This window comes from Calliopsis andreniformis, chromosome 3, assembly GCF_051401765.1.
Source record: "Calliopsis andreniformis isolate RMS-2024a chromosome 3, iyCalAndr_principal, whole genome shotgun sequence".
Taxonomy (NCBI): Eukaryota; Metazoa; Arthropoda; class Insecta; order Hymenoptera; family Andrenidae; genus Calliopsis; species Calliopsis andreniformis.
The window spans coordinates 3,122,533-3,142,648 of record NC_135064.1 but is presented as its reverse complement, the minus strand read 5'-3'; the positions used below and the strand labels follow the sequence as shown (position 1 = coordinate 3,142,648).

General features: G+C 32.1%; 3 protein-coding genes across 4 annotated transcripts; 1 reads left to right on the top strand and 2 right to left on the bottom strand.

Annotated features, from left to right (window-relative positions):
* Positions 1-160: 160 nt before the first annotated feature.
* On the top strand, positions 161-2,380 carry LOC143177443 (nudC domain-containing protein 1). The gene is made up of 4 exons (XM_076375338.1): positions 161-600; positions 686-1,655; positions 1,736-2,100; positions 2,168-2,380. The coding sequence occupies exons 1-4, from the start codon at positions 486-488 to the stop codon at positions 2,365-2,367; spliced, it is 1,650 nt and encodes a 549-aa protein (XP_076231453.1). The 5' UTR covers positions 161-485; the 3' UTR covers positions 2,368-2,380.
* A 250-nt stretch (positions 2,381-2,630) lies between these two features.
* Cmtr1 (Cap methyltransferase 1) lies at positions 2,631-6,146 on the bottom strand. The gene is made up of 3 exons (XM_076375334.1): positions 5,584-6,146; positions 3,217-5,464; positions 2,631-3,117 (listed from the first exon to the last, which is right to left on the bottom strand). Exons 1-3 carry the CDS (start codon positions 5,591-5,593, stop codon positions 2,631-2,633), a joined length of 2,745 nt encoding a protein of 914 aa, XP_076231449.1. The 5' UTR covers positions 5,594-6,146.
* Positions 6,147-6,458: 312 nt separating this feature from the next.
* On the bottom strand, positions 6,459-19,985 carry LOC143177442 (uncharacterized). Of its 2 annotated transcripts, none has more exons than XM_076375336.1 (4): positions 19,933-19,985; positions 19,664-19,795; positions 16,812-17,262; positions 6,459-15,454 (listed from the first exon to the last, which is right to left on the bottom strand). In XM_076375336.1, exons 2-4 carry the CDS (start codon positions 19,693-19,695, stop codon positions 13,799-13,801), a joined length of 2,139 nt encoding a protein of 712 aa, XP_076231451.1. In that variant the 5' UTR covers positions 19,696-19,795; positions 19,933-19,985; the 3' UTR covers positions 6,459-13,798. The 2 variants fall into 2 exon arrangements, with proteins under 2 accessions (XP_076231451.1, XP_076231452.1); XM_076375337.1 differs by having other exon boundaries at positions 16,812-17,256.
* Between the last annotated feature and the right edge of the window lie 131 nt (positions 19,986-20,116).

Sequence of the window (20,116 nt, the reverse complement as noted above, 5' to 3'; positions counted from 1 at the left end):
TTATAAGTAAAAATTACCTTGCTAAAACTGTTCATCGATTCTTCTACTAATGCATTAATACAATATAAATATACGAAGTATAAACAAGTTCATGAATATTTAATGCGAATTTTATAATCTTTAAAGATAATTTGTTAACATTACGACTGCCCGTTTGTATCTGTCCCCTACTTTTATTTTTAATGTCATAATCGCAATGGTTCTAACAACTATCGATACTATCGATATTATTGATACTATCGAAAATGCTAGTCAAAAGAAGAGATGATAATGTTTACATTGTTTCATATTAAAATGAACTGCTTTTAAATTATTAAATACCTATTGTTAACGTTATTTACAAACATGAAAGGCTAAAACGTCAATGGTAATATCTTTTTAATAGACAGTGCATACGTAACAAGAGTTATACATTAAGGTTATAAACTTGTTGTATTACGTTTTATCTTATTCCTACATTTAAGTTTTGAAGGAAAACGTAAAATATGACAAAAATTATTGAATTAAACCCTGATCAAAAATTATTGAATTTAAAATTCGAGAAATATCAATTCTGTTCTGATGAAATTCCAATAGCAACTGAATTAGATTTAAAAGCAGGTGAGTACTGGTTAGATAGGTAAATTATCATTTAGAATATAGATATAATAACTTTTCTCTAATAAAATATTTTGTATTTTTATAGATGTACGGAGACTGGAATTATCTTTCAATCAAGAGTCATTGTTAGAAGCTCGTTTATTTGCATTTCATAATCATTTGTTTAAAAATCCATATAATATGTCATGTTGGTTCATAGATGATAATTGGTCAGTTTGGCAATTTAAACATGATGGTACTTTAAAACAGATACACGTAATACATGATTCCACTGCAAATGTACAAAATTTATTATATAATGCATCCATTGGATTTACTAGTAATAATATTGCTGTAATCTCTGATGGAGGAACTTGTTTAAAGATAATGTTAGTACAAGAACAAACTAAAGTATTTGTGCTAAATGGTGCAGAACCTGGAGTTATATTAGATGTACAATATACAAAAGCAACATCTACTGTTGTAATTGCAATGTGTAGTATCAAAAGTGTAGATGAAAAAAAATTTACCAGAATCTTATTATTAACATATGTTTGGAAAAATGCAGGAAATTCATGTGAATGTTTTGAGCTTCTTGAAAAAAAGGGTTTAAAAGTAAATGGTGCTGTTGAATACGTATACATAGAAGAGAATAGTAAACATTTACATTCCATTTGTCAAGATTATATTGCATTTGAATGTCCAAGAGTACAAAAATCTACACACAGTGAAAATGATTCAGAAAAAGCAGACATAAAAATACCAAAATACTGTTGGTCTCAAGATGAAGATTCATTAACAGTTTGGATTACAGTAGAAAAAGAAGATCAGAATAAAGTCAAAGTATGTGTAACACCGTTAGAACTATCAGTAACAATAAATGATAAAGTATTGATACAAGGTCAATGTCAGCACAGATTAGATGAAAACTTAACAACATGGGAATATAAGCAGAATGTACTTAAACTTGAATTATTTAAACATGAAAATGGTTTGATGTGGAGCGAATTAATTAAAGGTGATACTGGTGGTGAATGTTTACCTAATGAAACATTAGCAGCTGAAATTCATTCCAAGTATATTTTTAAAATATCGTTATGAGTAAACTTCTCTTTTAATTTTGTCTTCTTAATATCATATTTTTTAAAAATTTTAGGTTGGCACATTTGTGCACAGATCGTGAGGATGGTAAATCAGAAGGTCAACCTTGTTTAGGGTTTAATGCTGAACAACTAGAAGAATGTGATCTTGATGGAAAAGATAATCTTTTACAGAGAATTGATCTTGTTACAGAAGAGAACACACATTTAGCTATGCTTGGAACAAATAATCATGTCTTATTTACATACAAAACAAAACATGGCCAAGCAATATGTTTGAGACATGAGAATGATGGTTGTTTATGGATCACTGGCGAAGCAGATGACAGTAAATGGAACATGGAACATTATTATACTTTCCCTGGTTTTGGTTATGTCGAGGCCAGTAAAACTAATAAAAAGTTCTGTGTTTCTCCAATTGGTAAATATTATCAATACATAAATCTATTATATTATAGATATAGTATTTTAAACTAATATACTTTTAGATGGTTCGTATGTAGCTATACTAGAGCACATAAGACACATATTTCTTTATAAAAAACCTGAAATAACTGACAAGATTGGAAAGCAATGGATTGTGGATTTGGGTAATGAAACTTGTCCTATTATGGGGGCTATTGCTACAAATAAATACTTAACTATACTTACCAAAAATAAATTATACCGTTTGCATATTTGTTTCTAGAAGTAGTTATATTCATTTATCATGACCGCATGTTTCCAAGAACATGATTTACATTTTTATTAGAATTATATCCTCTGTCTACATACAATGTCATATGTATTTACAAATACATACATTTGTAAATTATTTTTTATTTATCTTCGTATTTTACTTTGGAATCTGTCTCTTATAAAATTATACACATAAAAGTCAATTACTGTTGGTAGTTAAGTCATTAATCATTGATGTCATATTTTACATTTGCTGTTTCGTATTTTACATTTTTAATACTCTAAAGTTACTTCAAATGGAGGAATATGCTTTCTAAAAAGCTGTACAACTTTTTCCATAGAAAATGACTCGTCATCAGGCCAATACCAAATCACACGTTTTTCAAATGTCTCAATAAAACCTGCTTCAGCTGAAGCAGGTCTATGCAAGTCAAATTTCTTATCCCCAGTTTTACGATTAAAAACATATGTCAATTTGTTACTTTTACTAACATGTCGAGTCCAAGGATGAGCAGTACTTTTCAAAAAAATTACACTATGTGGTATGAAATATGGTTTGTCATTGCCATAATCATCCAACCTTGTTTCTAAATATTCATATGCCAATGCTTGTCGATTATTTTTTAGTACACGATACGTTAAGTGCAATTTTTCTTCTATATCTAAACTCACAGGAAATAAATCTTTTACGCGTATACGAGCGTAATTACTTCCGTCTGGTTTCCACAAAGCTTCACAAAATTTCTTAGTGAGTTCATGCCTGTTAAACATTTGTATTACTTTTATAATATACAGAAAAGTTATTAAAATAATTAGTTACATATTACTAAAGTATTTACGAATAAATTCATGTTATTACCTCTCTCGCAAGTATTTTCTGCTTATGTCTTCTGAACCCAGAACAAATGCATCTAAAATATGCAATGCAAAAACTTTTGATAAGTGTCTAAATTCGTTTCTCATTTCATAGACAACTTCAGCGTACACAAGGGTATTTGGTGGTAAATCTACAATAATATCGTCCACTGGTAACCAAGTACCTTTTATATAACGATACACTTTACTCCTTCCCATACCCAAATACAATGTGGCATTAGTCTTTTCACCAATGCAGGATCCAGTACCACAAGGCATATAGAACCAATCATATGGTTCTTTCAATATCGTAGTCTCAATGTTATCTGGCGTTAGCTTAGTTGCAGTACTAGAGAGAAATGTAGTATTGTTCTTAAGAAGGGCTTTCAACTTGTCTTGAGGTTTCATATGTCTTGGTATTGTTCTACTTTCTTCAGGAAGTTGCCAATGTTTGAGACATTCTTTACGCATATCAGCTTGTCTTGTTTCAATAAGAGTAATATCCTCGCAATATGCGGCGATTTTACGAAGACCTATTATTTGTTTTCTACCTAAATATTCGTTAGATCTTCGTAAGTATTGCACAAATTGTTTTTCTCTTTCTAGTTCTTCAAGTGCTACTAATTCTAAAACATCTCTATTTTCATCACTTTCTAGCAGCAAACGATTAATGTAACTGAAATGTTGTATAATATGTTCTGTACCTGGTCGTTTACTTTTACATACTAAATAACGTTCTGAATTTGCTGGTCTGGAAGAATTCGGTTTAAAAATGCAAATTTTTTCAAAACAACGATACATTAAATAAACTAATCCTGCGCTAAAGGGTGTAAAGAGATCAAATAATTTTGTGACAAAATGACCTTTTTCACGTACAATCATTAATGCTACTAAACACTGACAGAGATATAGTTGTTTTGAAAGAATTTCCTGTATATTTTCCTGGCCTTCAACTGAAAATCCTCCATCTGACATCATGAAATGTACTCCTTTACTATTGGTATGTTTCATTATGAGATCTCTAAAACCTTTTTGATTATTAGGATCAAAAACATCACCATTATCCTTTGGTCCATAATAAGGATGAAATGTTTCAGGAGAGCCTGCATAAAAATCAGCTAACTTAAAGTCATTTTCATTCTTTAGAGTAAAGCCAAATCCTTTTGCATGCCATTTTTTTCTCCACAAAACATATTCACTAAAACCGCCAGGTCCGGCACACACGTCCGCAAAGTAAAGCAATTCATTACTTTGTAGCCCGTCTGGATTTGTAAACATAAAATCACATGCTTTATCTATGTTTGCCATTTTAACAGCAGCACGATTTAAGAAAATTGCACCACGAATAGTTTCATAAGGATTGCTACGTGTTCTCGCACGACGCAATTCAACACTATCTAAATTATCGAATACTGACTTTGAATTGATGACATTTACTAATATACTGCCATCACAGAATTGAGTTTCATCATCTATAGTAAGTTTTTTAGGACCAATTCGTAACCAATCTTGCATTTCATTTGAAGTTGGCAAGTTACTATCTAAAGCAGATATCCATTCCATGTCTTCTTCAACTTTTATTTCTTCTTCTGTTACATCCCACTTAAGACCAGAAGCTTCAAGACCAGGTACATGATGTCCAAGACCTCTACGGCCATGTTGTTTAGGTGCTTGTACCGGTTCCAAACGACCTTGTTTATGTTTACCGAGACCATGACCCTTCTCATATCCCATCATTTTCATCATTCTTTCAACTTTAGTTTTTCCATCTAGATTGCCCTTACATTCGTTTTTATCAGGTTCTTCCTTTGCATTATAAATTTTGTCTCTTACGATTGTATCTTCATTAGTCTTATTCTCTCTGTAAACTTTCCTTATTTTATTATAGTGATAAGGTTGCTCATCTTCTTCTCCTTCATCATTAGAATTTGATAATCCTTGTTCAGTGTTTTCATGTTGCATAGTTCGATAAGACTCACTTCCTGAGCCTTGTTTGTAAGATAAATCTTGATACATAGTGCCTGATCTGAACTTTCGGTTAGAATAATACTCAGAGTCATTCAAATTTGAACCATCACTGTCATTCAAATCTAAGTTTTCATCTATCATAGCAGCATGACTCCTTTTTTTACCATATTTCTCATCGCATGACTGATCAGAAGAACTACATGGATACGTTTCTTTTTCTTCCAGTCCTTGATCATCGCTTTGATTACCTATACTTCTATCTTCGGAATCACTTTCATCTGAATCTAAACCATTAATTTAAAAAATATATAGTGAGTCAACATAACAAAAGTTGACATGATTATACAGTCACACAATATGTATTATTTCTATTAATTAATGCGTGCACTTAAAGATTACTTACTGTTTTTCATGATTCTTAAACTTGCTTAAAATGCTTTGGCTTCCCTTATATACTATTCCAACAAACACACACAAGAGAAATCTTTTATTTCTAAATAGAGAACTTTTATTGTTTACCCTTATGCTTTCTACTCAGAAATGATATAACCATTTCAGCATCACGTTAGTATATAGGTTATATACTCACAGTAACAGTACAAATATCATTTAATAACTTTTTATATACATAATTCTTGTTACAATAAAAAATAATTTACGTACGTCACACTGTCTAGCTGACAAGGTCTAGACACCATAAATAAACAATAGTACCTTATAGAAAAGTATCTTTAGCGGTTTAGTGGCACATACTGTAGCGCCACAGGTGACATGTTTTGTGAATTAAAATTTAAGCGCGAGCGGGAAATATTTTGAAAATTCATATTTAACTTACAAAATTACTATTTATATCTATAATATAACGTACAATATCATACCTTTTCTTACTTCTTATCTTTAACGCGTAAATTTAACTCGGGTGCTTCTAATAACTATGAAAAACCAATCTTTAAAGGATTACTTCATAAATTTATTCAAAATGTATCAAAAGATATTTTTTGCATCTTGTTTAAAGTAAAAATGTATAAAGTTTCAACCATTAAAATTAGAAAGTTCAAAGTCAGTACATAAAATTTTTCTAACATTTTATTTATTTGCATTATACGAAGATGTATAATTCTATTGAACATTTATTATAAAAAACTGGTTTCATTCATTTTCAATAATAAATTTAATAACGTTTTGAAGACAAAAAAAGAAACAAGACTTGTAACAGAAATATACAAATATACTTTAATGTAGGAATAGACTTTGGAGTATATAGACACACAAAACAGATTACTATTGCAGTATTTATTTTCTTATATTCTATCATAATACTGTGTAACATACAAGAAATGCACTTTAATGAAACCTACAGAAGAGAATCTGAATATAGAACTGTTACTTAACATTGTTTATGCCATTCGTCTTTTTTAATCGTTCACGTTTGTACGCTGCCTTATATAAAATAATTTGTGTATGCTCTTCTTCACTTTGTTAGAAAATCATAAATGTCGTTAAACGTACGTAATTTATAAAATAATCGATTAATTAGTTCTAACGTACCTCCAATAAACGTCACTTGTTTCTTGTATATCTTACTGAACATTGCAATAAGATATTCGCACCACGCATATACTATTGATTTGTGTTACACTATAGATAGAAAATCATCTCATGGTCAACTAAATTAAACAAGCCACTTTTGTATTACCTCTCTTTGGTCGTAAAAAGTATTTGTTCTGCAGTAAAACGGCTTATATGGTTAGAAAATTGATTCATTCATGTCATCCGATTCATTTAAGATACACAAATACAGGCGGAAAAAATACTAAAGTTTATATGTAATCCAGTTTCTACAGATGCGAATCTCAATACTGATTTACCGTACTCATGAAATATGACTCTGCAACGACATATTTGTTTCAAGTAAATATTTATTGATGCGAAGGTAGTTTTATTTCATTTTACCTCATATTAGAATGCAATTTTTGTATTAGAAATGTAACTTTCTTTTCGAAGTAATACTTCAAAGATAAAACATTTCTTCGCTGAAAGTGTTACATTTAGCAACATGTAAGAAGTATTCACACATTGTGTTGTATAAAAGATATTCACTTCAATATGACATCTTCCGGCCCACTAAGAACCACAGTTCAACAATAGAACAATTTCGACTAGATTACTTGTCACCATTAATACATTCACTGCCAAGTTTACCATGGCAAGCACACTTCGCAATAAATCATCAGATATAAGGCAACAGTGAATCTGTTAATAACACGATGGGCAATTACTTTTCTTTTTTCCCACACAGAATATTCTGAGATTTACGTATCTCCTAACAGAATATTCTTCCTTTAAAATTATGTGTGTATATATATAAATATATACAGACATAGTATGTACATATGTATAAATAACTGATGAATACGTTCTTGCGTGGTAAAATTGACACAAATGCATTATTATCTTTTTATGTGTATCTTGTATATTCTTACTCAAGAAGAATGGAATACAATTGTATGCCGTCTTCCGTGCTGCAGTTTAAACAATTTACGAACGTTTATTTCAATATTCATCCGAAAACGACCAAGGAGCGGTTTTCGTTTTTTAACTCTAACAGTATTATTCGCAATTTCGCATACACGTATTGGACATTGGCCGAGCTCTTTCATATTGTAAGGCGTGATGATTCAATGAAGCCGTAATAACACAATACATATTTATATTCTGTAATGTATACAACAGCGACCTGATCTTGCGATTTCTACTCTTGTATCGTCCGAAATCATGTACACTAAACTATCACGTTCTCGTTTTTCTCGTAGTTTAGCATCCTACAATTATTAGCGTCTCTCAAACTATCCTTTTTTCCACTCTTCCTTCCTAATACGCATTCGAAACAGATGCATCAACAAATGAATTATTAACAACAGGAAGTTTACCGTGCTGTACTGCGTTTCCCCGTGACAATCGTATAATTCTTACACATATTGCAATTTTTATTTCACTTCAATGCCTTAAATTCAAAATCATTTTCATTTTCACGCTACATGTCACTCCTAAGAATCATTTAAATTAATTTTATATGAATGAAACTGTTGTTCGAGCAATTTGTGGTTTTAAAACTATATCTAAATATATGTTAGATATGATTGTTGCGTACTCTCAACTATAAAAAATGCAAATACTCATTGAAATAAATACTTGTAACAAACTGTATTTTTTACTACACTTTTATGGCTTCAACCTTTTCTGTACTAGATTTAAATAGGAGAAATTAACTTTCTAATTGGCTATAATAGCTTTTAGTGAAAAAATTGAAGAAACATATAATATAATAATATAATTAACTATGAAAACGGATTTACACAGAACTAATCACACATAATTGAATACCATGTACAAATTGTAAAATGAATGTCTACAACAGCGTATGTTATTGTAAGAAATGATGCTATTCTGTGCATTCACTTATGAACTCAATACGCAACAAGGTTTAAACCTAAACCACTGAAGTTTAGATGAGATGAACAAGATTTGTTAATTTAAAGGTCTCAGTACACATTCAAATTACTTAAAGACAACTGTCTTTTAGAGAGTAGTCCAGGCTCAAGTATGTACCATTATCATAAAACGCATTATGTAAAATTATAAATATTTGTGTTATTAAATACAAACTGTATTGAATTCATACAATTTCATACAATTTTGCACAGTAAATTTTGATGTCATATATTTTGATGCAGTCTTTGACATTCATATGTACAATTATGAATCCACATTTAATATTAAAGGGAGAACTAAATTTGTTATAAGGAAACAAGTACCAAATTTACCTATATTGAAAATAAAATAGAAAATATAGCAATCAAATTTCCATTTCGATTACAAATTCTCTTTAAATTTAAATAACGGAGGTACATCCATTACAATTCATACAATATGGAAACGCACACAATTTTTAATCGTTCTCCAAAACGATTAACAAGCTTCAGTACATTTCCCCAGCTGTTTACCAAAAATAGCAAATTATAGCAACAATGGAAATATGGTCGCGAAATAATAATTACAAGTTTGGCAATGCACACATATAACTACACGAATAACGTATCGATGTTGCTTTTTATATTGAACAAAATACATACATTATATAGTAAGATATGAGTTTGTCGACTTATCTGCAAAATTTAAGCTGCAACTCATTCACATTACAAAGAAGAATGCAATATAGGAACTACCATGAAACGGATTGTGTTGTTGTAATGTTCCTTTTCATTACGAACGATTTTAATCAACTCAGAACAATAAACGCGGTGAGCAATCGTCGAAAAATAAATGAAACGCTTTTAAGCATGAACTACCCTTCGACTTCGCATTGGACGAAATTACAGAAGGAAACGGAACTCGTGTAATTACTCTCGTCACGATGCACCAGATTTACTAGCTTTCAATAAAATGCACAATACCAACACGCACCCGTTATCGAACTAATACAATAGTACCGTCCCATACGGCACTATTCACGTAAAACAATATTGTTATTAATTAATAATATACAAATAGTCTATCTGTAGTCTACAGTATACGAACGTATCTGCGGTTGCTAAACTTGTGTAGTATAAGTTGGCGAGATTCAGTCTTCACATATAAAGGAGAATAGTACTCTTTTAACATTACAATATGCACATTTACGTTTATAATAATAAAAATGTTTTATGTACGCGATATCACAGCGTTCAGCATTAATTATTAAAAAGGTACTCGTGTTCCCGAAGCCATTAGTCGTCAATCAGTTTCTTTGAATCTTTCCGAAGAAAACAATAGATAGGACGCGAATAAATACAAAGTTTTATTTAATCGAACAACCAGAGTGACTTGGACAGTGCTTGATACAAGCGTGAAGATTCTACGAGAACATTTTCTAGACCTCTTTGACCAGACGGGAGGCATGTCACGAACATCTTCAAAACTACTCCTCTATTCATCATTTTGCGATCATTGTTGGAAACCGATAGAAAAATATAGTTTACTAGGAATACATCGACCGATACACTGGTTGATTGATGTTGGGGAGAGTTTATATTGAAGATACTTTAATTTCATCTTCCTTCAATTTGCAACAATAATAGGGCAACATTTCTTAGGGGAATATTACATAACTGAAGATATCTGATCTCATTAAACTATAAATTACCAAAATGATCTGATCAAGAAGATGAAATAACAAAAAGATATACACTACAACCCAAACTTGTCGACTAGTAGGAAAGCTGCGATCTTTAAGTATACGACATAGCTTTTTAAAAATAAGCTATCACATGCTTTTCCTATGCAAAGAAAAATTCATATCTAACAGTTCCTTGCACGCTTCTTGTTAGTACGATTCGAAATGAACACAGGATTTATAAATGATCATTGACGTAAATAAAAAAGAAAACGCAGGAAAGTAAACAGAAAAAAGGGCTCGTAGCAGTGCAGTACTAAATCTCTATAAAAACTCCTCTGTTAGCGACAAACACGCGAATATTAGAAGACTATATCTTAACAAATAGACAAATATACAAAAAGAATGGATTCATAGTATAAAAAGAAAAAGAGAAGAATAAGTCTTGTTCGCAATTTATACTCTCTTATTAAATAAATTCGTCATAAATTATATTATGATCAGATTTCTATGGATACTCAAGAAGGAGAATACTCAACTTAGAAGTAATAAAACTATTATCTTTCAATTCCTTCTCCCTTCTTATACCCTGGCAATAGACGAATTCGCACGGTAAACGTAAATAAAGGAATACTGATCTTTCGCTTCAATAACTTTTGTTTCTCTTTCCCGAGACAGCAAGCTCTCGCAGTACACGTCATTGGAATTACATGATTCGTTTATCATGTATAAAACTGATAAGGTACGTTTCTTATTTTTAATCATGATGCACAATAGGTAGATCTATAAATATGCTACATCTTACATATCACAGAGCTACGCGTACACCCACTATCAACATTCAAAATGCAGGCTGTGATGGTAAAGCATTTGCTTTACTGAAGACTCAAGAAGGCAGGGTTATGCGTTCTGTTAAAAAATAATAAAGATCGAATATTAACCCTTTGTTACCTTAGGCGAAGAGTTTATTTCAAGCAAAATATGATGTAATATTAACTAAAAATTATATGTTAAATTAGAATAAAGATGTATTGTTAAGACATCTATATTCAACATCTTCCCAATGAAATAATTTTTGGAAAAACGGTAGCAAAATCCAAAGGGTTAAATTTGCAAGGCTTTTACAGCTATCTAAATGTAAATTATGTTCACTTGGAAATAATTTCAGTTTATCATCAGCATCATAGATTTGTAGCAATTAAACTTTGTCAAATCCAATGATACTGTTTAAATAAATCTGAATAATTTACAAGAACACAGTATGCATTCAGAAAGACTGATAGGTATATCTGCAGAAATGTAAAATCTATTCTATGTTTGGAGAATATACAAATATATGGTAGTATTACGATAGAAAACAGAAACACAATCCAAACATTTTTGGCGTATTAGAATCAACTAGCTTCTGATTAACTCCAATAAAACAATGCCAAAGAAATAAAAATTCTAAAAAGGGTGATTTAATAGAGGGCATACGCAATGTATGAGTATTCAGAATTTTCCGATACTCGTAGCATACGCTTCCTATTATTATATCACTATTCGTTCTGACATACACCGAATGCAATCAGATTAACACATTAGGAGCTTAAGCATTCACAATGTCCGAAGGGCAAAGACAAGTGTATCGTAAATGCCTAGACTTTCTTCGCGACCTACAGTTTGAAGTCCGATCATCGACTCAGCGAAAGAGAATATAAAGACTACGTGTGAACCTAGAAACGAATCGACAAGTTCCTTAAACCCTCATCGAGCAAAAATCCGCTGGAAAATCCGCTGGAAAATGCGCATAACGCATTTGAACCAACCGAAATGGTAGTGTGCACACGTATTGCTTCACAACATTTTTTTACTACTGTGCGTAATTAAGTAACGAACTGTGAGACTGTTTCACCAAAGCGTTACATGTAATTATCACAATAATGTCGTTCGCAAACGAGTCCTTGCTCGAGTGTATTCGAGTCTTGCATTCTTCTCTGTTTAGCTTTTTCTACTATTCATTTATTTGAGTAGTGACGTGTATAGAGTAATCTGGAGGCCCGCAAAAAATACTATACGTTATCCATAAACGATTCACGCTTAATTTATGACATGAGTTCGTTCTTTTGTCATGTAAAATTTTTTGCGAGTCGCTTCGAATGGCCTCGGAACGATAATGACGATTACCGCAACGAGATTAACTTGTTCCATGTGCCGTTAATACATTTATATAGCGCATCGAAACGTTCCGATTAGAAAAAGTCTCGGATAGTCTAAACCGTACGCTTAAAAAATAGCAAGAATTTCGACGAGCGCGAACTAAAAAACAGGTACAACTAAATTCATTCCATCGCGGCCAGTCTGCGCGTACCTACTTCAATACGGGGCACGCATAGACAAGACCACTCAGTGGCCAGTTGCATAAACATCAAACAACAATGTTTCTCTTTTTTTCTCTTTATCATTCGTTGGTTTAACAACAAATTACTTTCGATATATATTATAAAAATAAGGTATCAAACTTTGCGCCGAGGTACACAGCCATTGTGACTACATGCTTAATTTAAGTTGTCCTCTAAAGTTCAAGTTTTCCTTTATCTCCCGTTCCGGTTACTTTGAACCATTCTAAAGACCGGCTCAGGATGGTCTCGAAGTACTCGCTTTTGTACGCTATATAATTATGCTGAATATCCTCACCATCAAAGTGCTCTAATTTTTTGTCTTTAATGAGATTACTTTCACCTTATATCAGAGATACACACCCAGTCTCATTACGGAACAGAGAACACGAATGATATTGTCGTGTGCTTTGTAAAACGGGTGTACGGCTTAATTTTTATGCAAAAGGCCTTACACTTTGAAGAGCATTGCCTGTACATACATACATACATATATATGTGTGTATATATATATATATATATATGCAAAACATATAAATAAATTATCAAGTATGAAAACATTAACCCGCCCCCCTTCTATATGTTTCGTGCATTTCAAGAAAGCATTAAATGTCGTTTACATATTGCAAGAAGATTAATTAGTTTTTAGAGATATGACCATTTTATAAGTCTACATATCTGGTCATAGTCTACATCCAGTAATGATTATATCAATGTACCACTGCTAAACAACTACCGCTATTTTAAAAAACTCAACTGGAATGTGCCTTAGAGATTGACAATGTACGACATTAATTTTTTTCTTCTTCATGTTGAACATTATACTCGTCCTTTTCTTCAAGTTAAATAATACATTTATAATATGCTTTGTACGAATAATCAAATCAATTTCGACTTTGCTGCGTATCAAGTCGGCACCATTCCAGAAAATAATAAATGACAAAGAAAAGAAGAAACATTATATTACGTATATATTCGAAAAAGACCCAACTTTCTACACAAACCGTAAACATTAGTGGGCCCAAGATAGACAGGAAAAATTCATCTTACTTAGCCTGCACTCTTACCGATTTACACCTTGAAAAGCGTCACTGCTGCACTGGTGTGGGCGGATAAGGATAGCTGTACGGTGGCACAGCTTGGAATTGGCCATAGCCCATCGACTGATAAGCACAAGCTCCGGTGTTTGGCGGTGGCCGATTTGCTTGGAAGAATTTATTATTCACAAGGCTTTGCATCCCAGAATCAGTGTGTCCATTGGATGGCATCATGAATGGAGGTGGCATAGAATACATGTTTTGTCCTCCGGTTTGATTGCCATTATATGCACTTTGTCGACTATGGTATCGATTTCCTTGGAAACCTCCTGTTCTACTATGGTATCTGGGTATATTTGCATTTTGATATCCAGGTTGATAATTAGTACTATTACTTTGGCAGCCATTAGTATAGGCATTAGCTTGCCGTTGCTGCTGCTGCTGCTGCTGCTGCTGTTGTTGTTGTTGTTGTTGCTGCTGCTGCTGTTGATAATTTGGTTGAAAACTACTTTGACGATTATTTTGATACCCATTTGGTTGACGTGCAACAATTCTCTCTTGGCTACTAGGGCTATTATACTGATTGTTCTGAGAATGTTGATTTTGCCAATTATTCGTGGGGCTACTGTTATTTCTAGGACTTCCACCCCCGTTGTGATCCTTGCTTGAACGAGAATGACTCCAACGTTGACGACCTTTTCCATACTGACTTTTCATCGAATTAGCTAATTCAGCCAGTTGTGGGTTTATCACCTGCCCAGCTTCCTCCAAAACAGAGATCAGCTCTTTCGCCTGTCTTGCATTATTAGGTGTGAAGTACGCATAGGCGGTGCCAGCACTTTGACAACGTCCAGTTCTTCCTATGCGATGAATATAATCTTCCGAACTATTCGGATAATCGAAATTAATTACATATTTTACATCTTCTACGTCTAAACCGCGAGCAGCAACATCAGTAGCCACAAGAATCATCGTCTTGCCATTTCTAAATTCAGATAAAACATAATCTCTTTCCGGCTGTGATTTGTCACCGTGAATAGAGATAGCTGGCCAACCTTCTCGTTTAATAGCCTTGGTAATATCATCTACTTTCTTCTTCGTTTCAACAAAAATGATCATCTTGCTTCCTCGATCCTTGCCGATCTCTCTGAGAAGAGATGAGAGCTTTGTCTCCTTTTCATGTTCCTGACAGATTTCAATGATCTGCCGAATGTTATGATTAGCAGCCAATGTCAAGGAACCAATGTTTATTTGAATATAATCTGTGAGGAAGTCTTCGGCAAGAGCTTGAACTTCCTTAGGCCATGTCGCGGACCACATAAGTACTTGCCTATCAGGTCTTATTTGTTCAATGATTTTTCGAATTTGAGGCTCAAAGCCCATGTCTAACATTCTGTCTGCTTCATCCAGAACAAGATACGTGCATCTGCGCAGGTTCGTGGTTCCTTTCTCAAGAAAATCGATCAATCTGCCAGGAGTAGCAATACATATCTCAACGCCGCGTTCCAAATCACGAGCTTGTGGCCCTTTCGGGGAACCACCAAAAATGCAAGTATTACGAATACATGACGAGGAACCGAAGTCTCTAGCAACGGATTGAATTTGTTGAGCTAGCTCTCTTGTTGGGGCAAGAATCAAGACAATTGGACCATCCCCTCGGCTTAAACGTGGCTGATTATTAATGTGTACTGTCGCTGGTAATATATACTGAAAGTATCCAAAAATATCTACTTAATATAATTTTATTACTAAATTTTGCTTCAACAATTACTGATACGTAAAAATAAAATTTGAAGTAACACTTATTGCGAAAAACTATTCCACAAAATTTATATATTTAAGAACATGCACAAAAACGAAAAAATAAATTCCAGTTAAATACTCGTAAATCTTACATATTTTAGGTTTACTGAATAGAATTTATCGAAACAAAATTACGCCACATTTTATTCATTGATCAAAGAATCTTCATTTTTTTAATACTACCATCAATACCAATAAATACATGAAATTCATTTTATATTGATAAGTTTTAAAATCATATTTTCATTTTAATAAAATATGTAAATTAATTTTTTGAAAAACAAAATTCATGATGTAAAAAAAAAAAAAAAAATAATTATTTCTCTTATAACAGAAACACTTGAAAATCCTCTCTCATTTAAATAAACTTTTGCAAGATAATAGATATTAAATATGCACACTCAATAATTTTAGAGATGGAAGTAATTTAACGTTTCCATCTGTCGTATAAAAAGTTTTTTCATAATTAAATAGACTTTATTACTACACAACTGAAATAGATTGAACATTTTTTACTTTATGTAAGCTTTCACCTCTGTAAATGTACTATGATTTACATTCTATCTTTAATGAATATAAGTATACAATAACAAAATAGTAAATACTATAACGATGCCATCTAGCAAATATCCTTTTTTTTCTTCTAATTAGTTTTATATGCAATAGTGACAATCATATACATGATATTGAATAATAATCATGCATATATTGCAAAACAAAAACAAATATTTATTAGTATAATAACAAGGTAACCAAAATTTAAAATCTGAAGACAAGATTTCTGGTGATATACTATTTTTAATATAAGTATCTATTTTTCTTCACCCAATCTCATACATACTAGAGATAATATTAATTAAAAAAGAATATATTATTCACTAAATTGCTATTTGTTTGTCATGTTTTGCTTTTTTAAGAGGTAATAGAAATCGATAATGAGTTGATATGAAGAAACAAGTAAAAAATACATAGCAATAATTCTGAATTTCGTGTTTCGTTTCTTAGTGAAATTCAAAGTAGATTTTCTCGAAACGAAACGCGTAATTAAAATATTTTACTCTCTAATTTTTTACTCATGTTTTAAATAGTACATTACGATCCTTCCACTTATACCATCAGTTCTGAAACATCCTGTATTTTCATAATACACATGAAAAATGTAAAACTGATTAGTTACATCTTTAAAATTATTGAATATACATACCTATATGATACTTCATTTCGATTTGTAAAATATTTTTTTAAGAGCAAAAATACATACTGCTAAGGTTTTCCCAGATCCAGTTTGAGCAATTCCAACTAAATCACGTCCACTGAGTGCAATTGGCCAGCCTTGTGCTTGAATTGCTGTAGGTTCAGCAAAACCTTGTTTCCTAATTTCTTCCATTACATAATCTGGGAAGTTACTTTCTTCAAACGCTTGAATTGGAGAAGGTGTGTTGTTTCCTTTTACAGTAATCTCTTTGCCAATATGATATTTAGTAACATCATCTGTTGACCGTTTCAAGATATTGATATGCGGAATATACAGATTCTTAGTAATCACTGGCAACTTAGTCAAATCCCAGCTAGGCTTCTTCAACATATCTCCCGGAGTTCTTCGCTGGGCTTGCTTTTTCATTGGCTTTTCCTTCTGCGTTTGTTGTTGGCTATTCCAATATGTGCCACTACCATTACGACTGCCAGACTCCCGGTGTCCTCTGGGTCTGTAACTAATCATTTTCACAAAATCGATAGTATAAAATACAATTAATTCATTAGCTATCAGGGTTAAAATTAACTCTTTTATTAATAGGTCTCGTTAGTACTTGATGACTCACTTTATATTTGTCCAACGTAATTGATAATATTTCCAAAATATAAATGCAGGATTAAAATTTGTATATTCCTAGAATAGTGACGAGATATAAAATTCAACGTATTGTAGACCGATCGATTTATTGTGACAAATATATTATGGAAACATGTTACTTTTTTTAACAGAAATGTATTTTAACTAAAAAATTTCATTGCAAAGTCTCCATACTGCTGTCAATACTCCTAGCATGATAGCTATTTTTTTTTACATACTGAAGTGTAATGTTCGATATATTTATCAATTGTGTAGTGGAATATTTGATCACTATAAACACGTAAAATCTGTGAACATCTGCCTATAACTTGTAAAGTAAACATTACTATAAATACTTACTTTATCAACACATAAAGTAACGGTGCTTTTAAAACTAATATTATTGAAGTTGCTTGCTTTACAAGTACATAAACTAATATTCCTTTTTTATGTTACCAATTTGTAAAGGAAATGTCATTAAATATGTTTATTTTATCAGCTTGCTATATACAAAACATATACTTAAAGAAATCACTTTTAATAATCTTAACTGCAAAGGTTTCGTAAACCTTTTTATAAACAATGCATAAAAAGCATATTATCATATGAACTAATAAACATATATATACATACTTACTGCACTACTTTGCAATATAAAACAGAAGCATCAATTTAATCTTATTAATGAAGTAGGCTTTATGCACTAATAATGCTTCAGTGTGCAAAAAAATGGATACCAAGCTCGAAGTCTTGACAGCAGTATAGAGGCTTTGCAATGGAATTTTTCAGTTAAAATACAATTCCTCTAAAAGAGTGATGTGTTTCCGTAATATACACATCAAAAAGAATTGATTGGTCTAGAGTATGTTGAATTTCACATCTTGTCACTATTCTATGAATTTTGCCTGATATATAGGGTGTCCCACATAAGGTGGCGGAGCCGTTAAGGGGAGATTCCTGGGGCGATTCTAAACAACCTTTTCCTTTGCAAAAATGTTCTCTGAAACTTTGTTAACGAATTATTAATGAAAAACATTGACCGATTAGAGAGCGCGGATAGCGAGCACTCGGCCAATCAGTGGCGGTGAACAAGCTACGCGTAAAGCGTTTGCTCTCACTATACTCGTCCGTCTGCTATAAGCGCTCTCTGATTGGTCGATATTTTTCGTTAATAACTCGCTAACAAAGCTTCAGAGAACATTTTTGCAAAGGGAAAGGTTATTTAGAAACACTCCAGGAATCTCCCTTTAACGGCTCCGCCACCTTCTGTGACACACCCTGTATAATAGTAACTGAATGATATCAATTGTAAACATATATGACCTATTGATGCCTTTTGGAAATCAAATAGGGTAACATATATAGTTGTTGACCTTGATACAATGACTGACCCTTTTCATTAGTAAATATAATAGGTATTATAAATATAATAGGTATTATATTTACTACTTTTCTAGGAGTTACATATCTTAAATAATATAATACCTATTACATTTACTACTTAGGAGGTGTAATCCTAAAAAAAATTCAGAAAAGGATCAATCACTGTATGAAGGTCAACAATTGTATATGCTATCCTATGTATTACCAATAGTTATGTACTAATATGTAGCTTATATTTGAATATATAAAATGAAATGTCTATACATTTCTTATTAAGTTTTGAACCTTTAAACAAATATGATTAAGTTTTGCATAGTTATTACTTAGGTCTATAGAAAATATAGATTTTAAAACATCTGAACAACCTACTCTTTCCTACTCATTTCATCTCTATGCTGATGTTCTAGGTATACAAATCATAAGTAAAACAGGAAAGTTTAAGGTACTAAAATTATTTTATACCTACATTTATAAATTTATATAAATTACTATCTTATATTTTATCTGTATTAACATATATGTTATTCAGTATTTATATTACTACATATAAAATGTATAAAAACGTTAAAAAAACCAATTTAATAATAATATCTATGTTCAAATTACCTCCTTAACACTGAACTAAATAATAAAATACTAATTTTGAAATGTAAAAACATATTTATTTCCTATACGATTTGTTTCATCATATTGAAGAAAGAAAAAGCTTTAGAAAATGTCAATTTTTAATCTGGAAATATAATCGAGCAATATTTCAAGATCAGTGATCAGGAGTATTCCGTGAACAAAATGGTGGAGAACACGACATCACAAAAAAAAACTTCGCTGAATGAAATTATTTAACAGTATTCTGCTTCGTCACGATTGGCGTATAAAAAATATAAATGATCATCACGCACCTGGTATGATTCGTATAACTATTATTATACATCTTGACGAACGTTACGAAGAATCCGCTCCCTGACCCACAACCAGTTCCGTAAGGACGATCTTCGATTTTTCAGAAACTATGTCAGCTGTACCAGTTACACCTGCGGAGAAGAACAGACACCTAAAAGAATCTGTCACAATGATTATGCAAACAAAAGCATTATCTTTGTGCTGATTCTGAGTGAAATGACAAAAGTTTTACGCGTTTCAAACCCGAAAAATGTGCGGAGCAACTTACCCTGCAAGACCCGGCGAGCAGAGCAGTAATGGCTGACAGACACTAGGAAGACGGAAACGGGCAACTGGGCAATGCTTCCGTTACTAAATATACGTTACACACACACAGAGAAAGCTGATCGCTGATTGGCCGATTCTTTTATAGATCGCAAGCCCAGCCAGGCCGACCAATCACGACGCAGCGG

What these genes read in the sequence shown, in the direction of transcription:
- LOC143177443 (XM_076375338.1), top strand. Translation starts at nt 486, where the DNA reads ATGACAAAAATTATTGAATTAAACCCTGATCAAAAATTATTGAATTTA. An exon ending in TGAATTAGATTTAAAAGCAG is followed by an intron (nt 601 to 685) that starts GTGAGTACTGGT and finishes GTATTTTTATAG; the next exon opens with ATGTACGGAGACTGGAATTA. An exon ending in GCAGCTGAAATTCATTCCAA is followed by an intron (nt 1,656 to 1,735) that starts GTATATTTTTAA and finishes TAAAAATTTTAG; the next exon opens with GTTGGCACATTTGTGCACAG.
- Cmtr1 (XM_076375334.1), bottom strand. An exon ending in AGAAAATACTTGCGAGAGAG is followed by an intron (nt 3,118 to 3,216) that starts GTAATAACATGA and finishes AATGTTTAACAG; the next exon opens with GCATGAACTCACTAAGAAAT.
- LOC143177442 (XM_076375336.1), bottom strand. Translation starts at nt 19,695, where the DNA reads ATGTATAATAATAGTTATACGAATCATACCAG. An exon ending in AGTTATACGAATCATACCAG is followed by an intron (nt 17,263 to 19,663) that starts GTGCGTGATGAT and finishes GAAAATGATTAG; the next exon opens with TTACAGACCCAGAGGACACC. An exon ending in GATCTGGGAAAACCTTAGCA is followed by an intron (nt 15,455 to 16,811) that starts GTATGTATTTTT and finishes GGATACTTTCAG; the next exon opens with TATATATTACCAGCGACAGT.